This window comes from Brachyhypopomus gauderio, chromosome 3, assembly GCF_052324685.1.
Source record: "Brachyhypopomus gauderio isolate BG-103 chromosome 3, BGAUD_0.2, whole genome shotgun sequence".
NCBI classification, from domain to species: Eukaryota; Metazoa; Chordata; class Actinopteri; order Gymnotiformes; family Hypopomidae; genus Brachyhypopomus; species Brachyhypopomus gauderio.
Genome location: NC_135213.1, coordinates 34,181,044 through 34,195,824, shown reverse-complemented (window position 1 = coordinate 34,195,824; position 14,781 = coordinate 34,181,044). Strand labels below are relative to the sequence as shown.

The window sequence follows — 14,781 nt, the reverse complement described above, 5'->3', positions numbered from 1 at the left end:
GACACCACAACCCCCCTGTAAGACACCACAACCCCCCTGTAATACACCACGACCCCCCTGTAATACACCACAACCCCCCTGTAATACACCACAACCCCCCTGTAAGACACTACAACCCCCTTGTAATACACCACAACCCCCCTGTAAGACACTACAACCCCCTTGTAATACACTACAACCCCCTTGTAATACACCACAACCCCCGTGTAAGACACCACAACCCCCCTGTAAGACACCACAACCCCCCTGTAAGACACTACAACCCCCCTGTAATACACCACAGCCCTCCTGTAAGACACCACAACCCCCCTGTAAGACACTACAACCCCCTTGTAATACACCACAACCCCCTTGTAATACACTACAACCCCCTTGTAATACACCACAACCCCCCTGTAATACACCACAACCCCCCTGTAAGACACTACAACTCCTCTGTAAGCCCCACGGTCCAAAATTGACTACCAGATGCTGTAAGTGTGATATAATGAAGACATGTTTGTGTGTTTGCCTTCAAACCCCTCAGCGTTGTACATTCAGCAGGTGTTTGGCAGGCGGTCACCCTGCATACCTCACAGACGCCTTCTAATGGCAACGCTCGCCTCTGTGTAAAGACCTGACCTTCACTAAGCCTATTAACTCCACATTATATTTCTTTCCATTGTGAGTTTCTCCACTCAGTAATCAATCTGCCTGGAGATCTGATGTGGGAGCTGCTACCATGGCCCAACACCGTACCTGTATGGGTGTGTGAGCAGGAGCCAGACTGACCCCAGATCAGCAGTGAAAGGCCAGTGAATATACTGCTGCTGTAATTAACTCAGCCTGCTGGAGAGAGGGAAAGATAAAGGGAGGAGATTAGAGGGGGAGAGAGGGAGTGAGGAAAGAGTGGGAGAGAGAGAGAGTGAGGGAGAGAGAGAGATGGAGAGGAAAGGGTGGGTGAGATATAGACAGAGGGAGAGAGAGTGAGGGGGAAAGAGAGAGAGATGGAGAGGAAAGAGTAGGAGAAATATAGACAGAGAAAGAGAGAGGGAGGTAGAGAGAGAGAAAAAGAGAAAGGGAGGAAGAAAGAGAAGGAAAGAGAGCGGGAAGTTGAAAGAGAGGGAGAAAGATGGAGGGAGAAAGTGGGGGAGAGAGAAGGAGAGGAAAGAGTGGGAGAGAAAGAGAGAGACAGAAAAGGGGAGAGAGAGGTATTAGGTGAAGAGGTCCAGTAGAGGAAGAAAAGAGAGGTGTGTGGAAGAACTGCATGATGGAGGGTTTCTGCAGAGGAGAGGATGGATAGAGAGAGGATGGATAGAGAAAGCTCACTCTTATCTGTCTGGTGCACCTGGGGCAGGAAGTGTGCATGTGTGTGTGCGCACATGTACAAGTGAGTCATCCATCTCCGTGACGACGTCTCTATTGACACACAGAAGAGACGAGAACCCTCCCCCAGTTCTCATGCAAATTCTCAGGAGTTTATTTATTCATCATGGACTTTTTTCTTTTTGCAGCATTTCTTTGCTGCAGAAAGGTCACTGCCTTGGACCCTTTCCACCCTGCGTGAGGTGTGTGTGTGTGTGTGTGTGTGTGTGTGTGTGTGTGTGTGTGTGTGTGTGTGTGTGTGTGTGTGTGTGTGTGTGTGTGTGAGGTGTGTGTGTGTGCGTGTATGTGTGTGTGTGTGTGTGTGTGTGTGTGTGTGTGTGTGTGTGTGCGTGCGTGTATGTGCGTGTGTGTGTGTGTGTGTGTGTGCGCGTGTGTGTGTGTGTGTGTGTGTGTGTGTGTGTGTGTGTGTGTGTGTGTGTGTGTGTAAGGACACTGTCCCTCTGTCATATATTACACTTATTCTGTACTGTACATTCTACTTTCTACCTCTTACCCTCCTTAAGTCTTTAAAATATTACTTTACACACGCTGATGACAGGCATGTGCACACACACACACACACACACACACACACACACACACACACACAAATAGAAACATGCACAGTTACACACACACACACACACACACACACACACACACACACACACACACACACACACACACACACACACACACACACACACACACACAGACAGCCAGCTCTCCTTGACCTCAGCAGATTTGAATAATAATAATGTGTAAATCTCTCTGTTCATCCATTTCTTCTGTGATGCCTGCTGCCCTCCACTCTCTCTCTCCTCCACTCTCTCTCTCCTCCATTCTCTCTCTCCTCCACTCTCTCTCTCCTCCACTCTCTCTCTCCTCCATTCTCTCTCTCCTCCACTCTCTCTGTCCTCCATTCTCTCTCTCCTCCACTCTCTCTCTTCCACTCTCTCTCTCCTCCACTCTCTCACTCCTCCACTCTCTCTTCTCTCTCTCTTGATCAGATTCAAGTCATTCACAGAGCACCAATTAGTCCCTAATTGGTTGTAGAGTCTCTCCTGTGTTCCTGTATCTGCCTCCTCCCCATAATAGGATTCATAATTATCTGCGTACACGTTCTCTGAGGGCTAATCGCTCAGGTCTGTTAGCCTCTTCCCTCCTCAGCACTTTCAGCAACAGTTTTGAATTTTTAAATGTGATTTAAAAGGCATCTTGAAAAAGGCAGCAGAAGACCAGTTTATGAGGGTGAGGATGAGGTTGAGGATGAGGTTGATGAGGGTGAGGATGAGGTTGATGAGGGCAAGGATGAGGTTGATGAGGGCAAGGATGAGGTTGATGAGGGCGAGAATGAGGTTGATGAGGGCAAGGATGAGGTTGATGAGGGCAAGGATGAGGTTGATGAGGGCGAGAATGAGGTTGATGAGGGCAAGGATGAGGTTGAGGATGAGGTTGATGAGGGTGAGGATGAGGTTGATGAAGGCAAGGATGAGGTTGATGAGGGCGAGGATGAGGTTGAGGATGAGGTTGAGGATGAGGTTGATGAGGGTGAGGATGAGGTTGATGAAGGCAAGGATGAGGTTGATGAGGGCGAGGATGAGGTTGATGAGGGCGAGGATGAGGTTGAGGATGAGGTTGAGGAGGGTGAGGATGAGGGTAATGAGGGCGAGGATGAGGTTGATGAGGGCGAGGATGAGGTTGATGAGGGCAAGGATGAGGTTGATGAGGGCGAGGATGAGGTTGATGAGGGCGAGAATGTGGTTGATGAGGGCAAGGATGAGGTTGATGAGGGCGAGGATGAGGTTGATGAGGGCGAGGATGAGGTTGATGAGGGTGAGGATGAGGTTGATGAGGGCGAGAATGAGGGTGAGGATGGCGAGGATGAGGTTGATGAGGGCGAAGATGAGGTTGATGAGGGCGAGGATGAGGTTGATGAGGGTGAAGATGAGGTTGATGAGGGCGAGGATGAGTTTGATGAGGATGAGGTTGAGGATGAGGTAAATGAGGACGAGGATGAGGTTGATGAGGGCGAGGATGAGGTTGATAAGGGTGAGGATGAGGTTGATGAGGGCGAGGACGAGGCTGATGAGGGCGAAGATGAGGTTGATGAAGGCGAGGATGAGGTGGGTGAGGATGAGGTTGATGAGGGTGAGGATGAGGTTGATGAGGGCGAGGACGAGGTTGATGAGGGTGAGGATGAGGTTGATGAGGGCGAGAATGAGGCTGATGAGGGTGAAGGTGAGGTTGATGAGGGCGAGGATGAGGTTGATGAGGGCGAGAATGTGGTTGAGGATGAGGTTGATTAGGGTGAGGATGAGGTTGATGAGGGTGAGGATAGGGTTGAAGATGAGGTTGATGAGGGTGAAGATGAGGTGGATGAGGGTGAGGATGAGGTTGAGGATGAGGTTGATGAGGGCAAGGATGAGGTTGATGAGGGCAAGGATGAGGTTGAGGAGGGCAAGAATGAGGTTGATGAGGACGAGCATGAGCATGATGAGGGCGAGGATGAGGGTGATGAGGGCGAGGATGAGGTCGATGAGGCCGAGGATGAGGTTGGTGAGGGCAAGGATGAGGTTGAGGATGAGGTTGATGAGGTTGAGGATGAGGTTGATGAGGGCAAGGATGAGGTCGATGAGGACGAGGATGAGGTTGATGAGGGTGAGGATGAGGTCGATGAGGGCAAGAATGAGGTTTATGAGGGCGAGGATGAGGTCGATGAGGGCAAGGATGAGGTTGATGAGGGTGAGGATGAGGTTGATGAGGGTGAGGATGAGGTTGATGAGGGCGAGGACGAGGTTGATGAGGGTGAGGATGAGGTTGATGAGGGCGAGAATGAGGCTGATGAGGGTGAAGGTGAGGTTGATGAGGGTGAGGATGAGGTTGATGAGGGCGAGAATGTGGTTGAGGATGAGGTTGATTAGGGTGAGGATGAGGTTGATGAGGGTGAGGATAGGGTTGAAGATGAGGTTGATGAGGGTGAAGATGAGGTGGATGAGGGTGAGGATGAGGTTGAGGATGAGGTTGATGAGGGCAAGGATGAGGTTGATGAGGGCAAGGATGAGGTTGAGGAGGGCAAGAATGAGGTTGATGAGGACGAGCATGAGCATGATGAGGGCAAGGATGAGGGTGATGAGGGCGAGGATGAGGTCGATGAGGCCGAGAATGAGGTTGGTGAGGGCAAGGATGAGGTTGAGGATGAGGTTGATGAGGTTGAGGATGAGGTTGATGAGGGCAAGGATGAGGTCGATGAGGGCGAGGATGAGGTTGAGGAGGGTGAGGATGAGGGTGATGAGGACGAGGATGAGGTTGATGAGGGCGAGGATGTGGTCGATGAGGGCAAGAATGAGGTTTATGAGGGCGAGGATGAGGTCGATGAGGGCAAGGATGAGGTTGATGAGGGCGAGGATGATGTTGATGAGGGCGAGGATGAGGTTGAGGATGGCGAGGATGAGGTTGATGAGGGTGAGGATGAGGTTGATGAGGGTGACGATGAGGTTGATGGGGAGGACAGATCATTTTTTTTGTTTTTATTGTGTATGTGTGTATGCACTCTCTCTCCCACACACACACACACACACACACACACACACACACACACACACACACACACACACACACACACACACACACAGTATACAGTACATATACACACATGATGTATAGATATAACTGTTTTGTAGTTTCTGAACATTGTTTAGTATAGAATTATCATAAGACTCATCAACCTAATTAGACATACTGGGGCAGTTCTACTGGTCTTCTCTGGTCATACTGGGGCAGTTCTGCTAGTCTTCTCTGGTCATACTGGGGCAGTTCTGCTGGTCTTGGTTCTCCTGCCGGACATTGGGGAATTGGGTTGACCCTGAACAAAGTTCCTTGGTGGTGGATTTGGCCGCGCCCCCTGGGCAAGAGTGTGCTTCTCAGAAACAAAACAGCATGTCCTCCAGTCATTGGGGGCGGAGTCTCACATCTGTCTTTGTGTATCCAGTCAGTCCTGAATCCCCAGAGCTTCAGCTGTGATTGTTTCTCAGCTGGTTGTGAAGTCCGTCATGAGTTATTTTACGTGTGTTCTGGTGGGAGAAGAAGACAGAGCTCCCCCTACTGATGGGTCTGCTGAACACACATCTGGACTCTGTGTGTGTGTGTTTTTCCTGTGTGTGTGTGGAGGGATAAGGTGTCTCAAACATTTCTCAGTATGATTTGCCAAATTAAAAACACATCAGAACTTTGGAAGCTGAAGAAATTTCCACAGGGAAGATTTATCATTAGGGTAGGGTAGGGTTATGGTTAGGTTAGGGTTAATGTTAGGGTAGGGTTATGTTAGGGTTGGGTTTGGGTTAGTGTCAGGGTTATGATAGGGTTAGTGTTAGGGTTATGGTAGGGTTAGGTTATGATAGTGTTAGGGTTATGCAGGTTTAGTTTTAGGGTTATGTTAGGATTGGATTTGGGTCAGTGTTAGGGTTTGGGTTAAGTTAGGTTTGGGTTTGGGTAAGAGTTATGGTAGGTTAGTGTTAGGGTTATGGTAGTGTTAGGGTTATGGTAGGGTTGGGGTTTGGTAGGATTGGATTTGGGTTAGTGTTAGGGTTTTGTTTGGGTAAGGGTTATGGTAGGGTTAGTGTTAGGGTTATGGTAGGATTAGTGTTAGGGTTATGGTAGGGTTGGGTTAGTGTTGGGGTTATGGTAGTGTTAGGGTTATGGGTTATGGATTGGATTTGGGTTAGTGTTCGGGTTATGTTAGGGTTGGGTTTGGGTAAGGGTTATGGTAGGGTTAGTGTTAGGGTTGTGGTAGGGTTGGGTTAGTGTTGGGGTTATGGTAGGGTTGGGTTTTTCACTGGTAGTGTTGCGTTTTTCACTTTCTCACTCTCACACTCCTCTCTCTTTCTCTGTCTATCCTTTCCTCCCTACATTTCTCCCATCCTCCCTCTCTCCGCTTTCTTCCAGGGGAGATTTTGTCTTTCACAGTCTCAGCCTATGAACTGAAAGCTGTCACAGCCAGCTATTACAAATCAGAGACAAGAAGTTGCCACAGGGACGGAGGGTTGCCACGGGGACTGGGGTTGCCAAGGTGCCCCTGAGAGAGGCTGTCCTGCGGGTGTCAGTCATGTGTAGTGGGTTGAGCGTATGAGACTGTTTGGGTGTCCTGCCAAGATCACTCTCCAGCTGTGATACTCTGATGCTCAGTTGTCGCTTGGAAAGACTCAGAGCGCTCAGCCCTGTAGGGATGGGAAGCACTGTCAGACACTAACCACGCGCACATCAGACACCAACCATGCGCACATCAGACACTAACCACGCGCACATCAGACACTAACCACGCGCACATCAGACACTAACCACACACACACATCAGACACTAACCACGTGCACATCAGAAACTAACCACACACACATCAGACACTAACCACGCGCACATCAGACACCAACCATGCGCACATCAGACACTAACCACGCACACATCAGACACTAACCACGCGCTCATCAGACACTAACCATGCGCACATCAGACACTAACCATGCGCACGTCAGACACTAACCACGTGCACATCAGACACTAACCACGCGCATATCAGACAATTACCACATCAGACACTAACCACGCGCATATCAGAGAATAACCACGTGCCTATCAGACACTAACCACATGCATATCAGACACTAACCATGCACATATCAGGCACTAACCACGTGCACATCAGACACTAACCACGCACACATCAGACACTGACCATGTGCATATCAGACACTAACCACACGCATGTCACTTACCACACACGTCGGAGACTTACCCTCCACACATACAAAACTCAAATACCCTTCTGTACCAGCCAGTTTGCTTGCTCATGTTTGTGTTCAAGCTGTGTTTGCTGCCTTTATTAAACACTGTAGCAGACCACACACACACACACACACACACACACACACACACACACACACACACACACACACACACACACACACACACACACACACACACACACACACACACTCAGATGTGTTCATGCACACATACACACAAATACATTTGCTTGTTTTGTTGAAAAGGTTGAATCGCCCTTTACGCCAAAACCTGCAACCTCATAGACAAATATTACAGATTTGTGGACAAACATTACTAATCCAATCCCTGAATGAGTGTGTGTAGGTGTGTGTGCGTTTGTTTTTGTGCATGTGTGTTAGACTAAAGATGTAGGATTGATTTGGAAGGGTAAATTCTCTGATCCAGGTCTCTAGTTAATTAAATGCCAATTGAATTGGTCTGAAGAACTGAATGCCATCCTCTCTGTGTCCACATGCACGCACAAGTACACGCATGCACACACACACACACACACACACACACACACACACACACACACACAGACACACACACACACACACACAGACACAGTCATGTGCACGCACACAGACACACAGATGCGCGCGCACACACACACACACACGCACACACACACACACACACACACACACACACACACACACACACACACACACACACACACACACACACACACACACACTCATACACACTCATGCTAATTCCTGACCTTTCTCCCGTTGACTCTGCCGTACTCTCCATCACTTTAGAACTCGTCCTGTGCAATGGGTCCCAAAATTCAAAATTGAACCTTATATTCTCCTCCTAGGGTTAGAGTTAGAGTTAGGGTAAGTGTTAGAGTTAGGGCAAGTGTAAGGGTTAGAGTAAGTGTTAGGGTAAAGGTTAGTGTGAGTGTTAGGGTAGGTGTTAAGGTTAGGGTAAGTGTTAGGGTAAAGGTTAGTGTGAGTGTTAGGGTAGGTGTTAAGGTTAGGGTAAGTGTTAGAGTTAGATGGAGCGTATATTCCATTAGGACTGTTTATGATATATGTTTGTTGATTTGTTACATTATATGTATGTATATGTGCGTGAATGTGTTTGCATAGTAATCACTACTGGAAAATGTGTGGACAAGCTCAGGAACTGCACACACCCTCAGCCTCACACACCTGAACCCTCGGAGGCCCATGGGCCTGCTTCCTGTTTTAGCATGTTTTCATGAGTGTGTCATGAAAAACGTTAGACCAATAGAGCCTGTCATAGCAGAAGAACTGACTTTTGTTTCAGGACAATTTTGAAAACATCACAAATACAAGTAGCAAACCACTTTAGATCTTTTGCTAATTTAAACACAATTCAAATATATACAATACATTATGAAACACAATTTTGTGTCTATGCCTCACACAGGTTTCATATATTCATATATAGTTTTTATAGACATTATACTATAAGTGTGCATGTACAAGCCTATTCACACAGTACTGAAGTGTATACTACATATACATATACAGTACAGTACTGAAGCGTATACTACATATCCATATACAGTGTGAACACCTTATGGATATTATTGAAAATCTTTGAGGATGTTTGTCTGAATTTTCCGGAAGTGTATAACATTATTTGCCAAAACCATGTTGACAAAGCCTCTTTCAGCTTCCTTAGAGGAGGTGGGATCGTTCCTGCTTACCATTCAACCCTCAGACCAGTACACCATTCAAAATACTGTAGCACCTGAAAGTTTGCGAACCTTTTAGAAGTTTAAATACATACATTTGACATTATACTTCATCAAATTGACATACTTGTCCTAAAGTAGATAAAAAGAATTAGAAAAATGAGACAAATATTAAGCTTTGTCATTTATGTATTGCGGATAATGATGCAACATTACATTTAAGTGAACAAAAATTTGTGGACTTTTCGGATCAGCAGATAATTTTGAAAATGAAATCTGATCCAGAAGTTGGAAATCAATTACAGTCAGGTGTGAGTGGGCCTCCTCTTTAATTTGAAGAACAGGGATGTAGGAAAGTCTGATTTTCAGATGTTTGTGAAGTGGATCATGATACGAACAAATGAGTTGTCAAAGGAGAAGAGTTGTTGACAATCATCAAACTGGAGATAGTTACTAAACCATTTCTAAAGAGGTTGGACTTCACCGATCCACAGGTAGATAGACCTTGCAGAAATGGATGAGATTCAGGAGCAGTATTACCCTTCACAGGCCCGGCGGATTAACACAAGTCTTGTTAAGACGCGAGTGTCCGCCAGTTCACAAAGGAACTGACAAAAACCAAACACTTGTTTTTGTGGTTAATGTTCATGAGTCCACAACAGTGGAGTGTATGGCAGTGGTTCAAGAACGCTGCCCATCTGAGGCTAGCTGAAGATTACACACACGAGCCAAAAGACTATTGGAACAATGTTTTGTGAACAAATGAAACCAAAATAGATCTTTTTTGGTTTAAATGGGAACTGCTATGCTTGGAGAAAGGACCACAGCTCCACAGCCACAACCCTTCGCTGAAACACAGCGGTGGCATCATGACGTGTTCTGCTGTATCTGGGCCAGGACTGCTTGCCATCATGGATAGAACAATGAAATCTGAATTACACCAGCAAACTGTACAGGCAAACTGCAGACGATCTGTTTGTGAGCTAAATCTCATGATAAAGTGTCATGCAGCAAGACAACGACCCTAAGCACAAAAGTCATCCTACCAAAGAATGGATAAAGAAGAATACATTTAAGATTGTGGAATGGCCAAGTCAAAATCTAGGGTTAGGGTTAGTTACAACTGTGTTATTTTTCATTTTAGTGTGTAAGCAATCACAAATAACTGTAGTCTGATTCACATGTGTGTGGGACAGAATCTAAAGTACTGGCAAAAATTCTCTGAAATAACACTAATTCGAATAGGCTCCCCATGGTGTCTGTACAGTGATCTGTTGTACAGAGACAGGATCAGAGGTGCAATTTATCCCAGATAATGACCCACTCTCACATTTCCAGTGTTAAAAGGTCATATTCTGTTACTGTGGTAACATGTTTACATCCCCCTACTGGTTATTGTCCCCCACACAGAGAGACTGAAGGGCATTAATCAGCCTGTAACAGCCTTCTCTGTGTTTACATGTGTGTGTTTACATGTGTGTTTACATATGTGTATATATTTACATGTGCATGTATATTTACGTGTGTGTTTACATGTGTGTTTACATATGTGTATATATTTACGTGTGTGTTTACATGTGCATGTATATTTACATGTGTGTTTACATGTGTGTTTACATGTGTGTATATTTACATGTGTGCATTTACATGTGCATGTATATTTACATGTGTGTGTTTACATGTGCATGTATATTTACATGTGTGTGTTTACATGTGTGTTTGCATATGTGTATATATTTACATGTGTGCGTTTACATGTGCATGTATATTTACATGTGTGTGTTTACATGTGTGTTTACATGTGTGTATATTTACATGTGTGTTTACATGTGCATGTATATTTACATGTGTGTGTTTACATGTGCATGTATATTTACATGTGTGTGTCTACATGTGTATATTTACATGTGTGTGTTTACATGTGTGTATATTTACATGTTTGTTTACATGTGTGTTTTTACATGCCTGTGTTTACATGCCTGTGTGTGAATGTGTGTGCATATATGTGTGTTCATGTGCAAATGCATGGATGTGTAACTTTTGGAGGTGGTGTTTATACTTTTAGAGGTGGTGTTTATACTTTTAGAGGTGGTGTTTATACTTTTGAGGTGGTGTTTCTATCTTTTGGAGGCGGTGTTTGAAGCTTTTGGAGGTGGTGTTTGTAGCTTTTGGAGGTGGTGTTTGAAGCTTTTGGAGGTGGTGTTTATACTTTTGGATAAATATACGTCCTGTGCTTTATGCCAGCCTTTGTTCGGCCCATGAAATTGTACTCACTGCATTAAACGTGTGTCTCCTATGGCAACTGCTTTGGCTGTATCATATCCCATAGACCAGAGCTGTATGGCAACTGTTTCCACCCCAGTGCCTGAGCCTCCAGCCAGAACTGTATTGTGCACTTCTGTATGTGTCCATTACTGCATGTGCACGGTGGTCTAATGGTGTGGAGAGTCGTTATCCAAGGTCGAGCCTTCAGTGTTTGCGAGACTGCCATCGCTGGAGTGATCTATACCATTAAATTGTGGCAGTCATTAATGTCTCCCCAGTTCATTTGGCTTTATGGATCTTTACTACAGAACTGCGGTGTGCCTCTCTTATCCTCACTGTGCCGTCAGTCTGCATGGTGCATACAGACTAACGAAAGAGAGAGAGACACACCATAGACATGAGACACATTCGAGAGAGAGAAAGAAAGAGAGAGGGAGAGAGACAGACACACCAGAGAGAGAAATAGAGAGAGACACACCCATGAGAGAGAGAGAGACAGATACACATAGAAGAAAGAGAAAAAGAAAGTCACTTGAGAGACACACACATGAGAGAGAGACACACATGAGAGAGACACTCACATGAGAGAGACACACAGGGTTTCTACTGCATAAAACAACACACACAAATCTTTAAATATAAAAATGATCTGTAATTAAATCAATTACAAAGCAGGGCCCCCACACATGTTGTTCTTAAGCTCTGCAGTACCAAGAGATGAGCAAAGAGAACAGTCCCCTCACTCACTACAGCAGCACACACTAACACTACACTAACACTATATTAACACTATACAATATTAACACTATACTAACACACTAACACTATATTAACACTACACTGATACTATATTAACACTACACTAACACTATTAACACTACACTATCACTATATTGACACTACGCTAACACACTAACACTATATTAACACTACACTGATACTATATTAACACTACACTAACACACACTAACACTATATTAACACTACACTATCACTATATTGATAATACACTAACACTATATTAACACTACACTAACACAATATTACCACTATACTAACACACACTAACACTCATGTTATTCTTAAGATCTGCAGTACCAAGAGATGAGCAAAGAGAACAGTCCCCTACACTTCTACACTAACACTATATTAACACTATACTAACACACTAATACACTACAACTACATTAACACACCACTAACACACACTAACACTACAGTAACACTACACTAACACAGACTAACACTACACTGACACACACTAACATTATACTAACACTACCACTACATTAACACACCACTAGCACACACTAACACTATACTAAAACTACACTACCACTACACTAGTGTTGCCATAGAGACAGGCTGACATAAACAGTCCTGCTACCTAAAGAGCAGAGTGTGTGTCAGCAGGGTCAGGACACACAGAGCTGCACTTCCTGACTGTACAAACTCCCTCAGATTAGAACCACATCCTTGAGCAAAATTAGTCCCACGTCCCCCGAGTTCAAACATCTCCCTGATGAGGAGAATCTGTCCTAGGTTCTTGGTGAACATAAAGAGTTCAGCACCCTGGACCATATAAAACAGCGTGTCCACTCTACGGTCTGAGGGACAGTGAGGGACCATATAACACAGCGTGTCCTCTCTACAGTCTGAGGGACAGTGAGGGACCATATAACACAGCACGTCCACTCTACAGTCTGAGGGACAGTGAGGGACCATATAACACAGCGTGTCCACTCTACAGTCTGAGGGACAGTGAGGGACCATATAACACAGCACGTCCACTCTACAGTCTGAGGGACAGTGAGGGACCATATAACACAGCACGTCCACTCTACAGTCTGAGGGACAGTGAGGGACCATGTCAAGCACCAAACATACAGAGCATTTTATAATGAAAAATTATAATAATATATCATAATTCTTATTGTTGTGTTGTTGTTGGTACTATTATAATTACTATTACTATATTATTAATCCACCACCACCACCACCACCACCATCATCATCATCATCATCATCATCATCATCATCAACAACAACAACAACAATAATAATTGAGAGACACTATAGAAAAGACACATGAGAGACACATACCAGAGAGACACCAAAGAGACACCAGAGAGACACCAGAGCGGAGGGGTTAAGGAGTCACACGAGCGGTTTTGATGGTGGAGAAAGTAATTGTGGTCACACTGAGGCTTGATGGCACTGTGTAAAAGTGTAAGCAGCACAGTGCCTTCACAAATGAAACAGAGAGAAAGAGAGAGAGAGATGGAGGGAGGGAGGGAGAGAGAGAGAAAGAGAGGTTGTTTGTGTGCTGTGTGTCTGTGTGCTGTGTGTCTGAGCTGTGGGTCTGCGCCTTTTCCAAGGGTTTGCTAGTGCAATCAGACTGTTCTTTAATAAAATCTGCAGTGTTGTGTCAAAGTGATGAATGGAGGTGTTGGTAGTGGCAGGGTTATAGGAAACAGGAGAGGGACATCTCAATAAACACAACTACTCAAACACTGCACAATGTGTAACACACACACACACACACACACACACACACACACACACACACACACACACACACACACACACACATTGCCTCATGGTCTTGCAGGACAGTTTGCTCTGTGTTGTGTTTGTTTACAGATGTGTGTTGTTGTTTACAGATGTGTGTTGTTGTTTACAGAGTGCAGTACGGAGAAGGCATCAGCTTTGTGGTGGTGAGGCCCAGTCACCTGCAGGCATGGGAGATCAAACACGAAGTCATGCCAGGCTCCGCCTCCATCTCCATATTCTGCCAGAGAAAGATCAGCTCCTCCAATGAGAGGTCTGTCCCATTATTGCATCATTTCCTGTTTATTTCTGTCAAGCTGTCACTGAGATCTCTAGAATTACACCAAACAAGCAGCTGCACTGAATAAATCGTCAGTGCTTCCTGTCTTCCCGCTCACCTGTCTTCCCGCTCACCTGTCTTCCCGTCTGCTTGTCTAACTGTCTACACGGGTTGCTTTTAGTACAGGAAGGTTTTTTGTTGCAGTCTTCTGAACTGCTCATTATAGCATTATGGCCCAAATATGTCAGTGAACTCTCCTTTGGATCCACTAAACTCCTGTGAAATGTCTCCCCTAATGCAACGGAGAAAAGCTCCACACGCCCTAAGTGAAGCGCCTGTCCCACGATCTGTTCACTCCCATAATACCCTGCCCCCCTCTCCTATACCTCCACACATCCATGTCTCCCAGTTCCCCTCCAACCTGGCTCCCCTGCTATAGCTTAAATTAGCTTTACTCCAATCTCTACACCCTCCTCCACCATACCTTTGTGGTGTGGGTGGGGGTTGCGGGGGAGGGGATGTTTGCGTAGCTGTTAGCATAGCACAAGGTTAGCTCCCCGAACTCCCGCTCACTCCGACGCACAGAAAGTGGCCAAGAGGGGGTTCTAATAGACACTCCTAAGATTTCAAGGTTCCCAAGATTTATAACCGTGTATCCCGAGATCCAAAAGGTGTGTAGAAATTCCCAAGTGACACGTGAAGTGGAAAATTTACGAAGCGTCCTCCGTGCAGCTGTCAGGGGCGCTAGTAATTGCCCACCGCGAGTCCTGGAGCGTGTTTATACTCGGGGGGTGGTGGGGGGGGGGGGGGGGGGGGGGTTCCTCGGTGCGGTCTGTGTTGCCGTGA

At 45.7% G+C, this 14,781-nt stretch overlaps 1 protein-coding gene across 1 annotated transcript in view; it reads left to right on the top strand.

Annotated features, from left to right (window-relative positions):
- Positions 1-14,781, top strand: part of LOC143509280 (transmembrane protein 132C) — a 178,306-nt gene that overhangs the window by 88,674 nt on the left and 74,851 nt on the right. Inside the window, exon 3 of the mRNA XM_076997842.1 lies at positions 13,789-13,929. Within this exon, the coding sequence (XP_076853957.1) occupies positions 13,789-13,929 (141 nt within the window). The remainder of the gene's footprint in view (positions 1-13,788; positions 13,930-14,781) is intronic.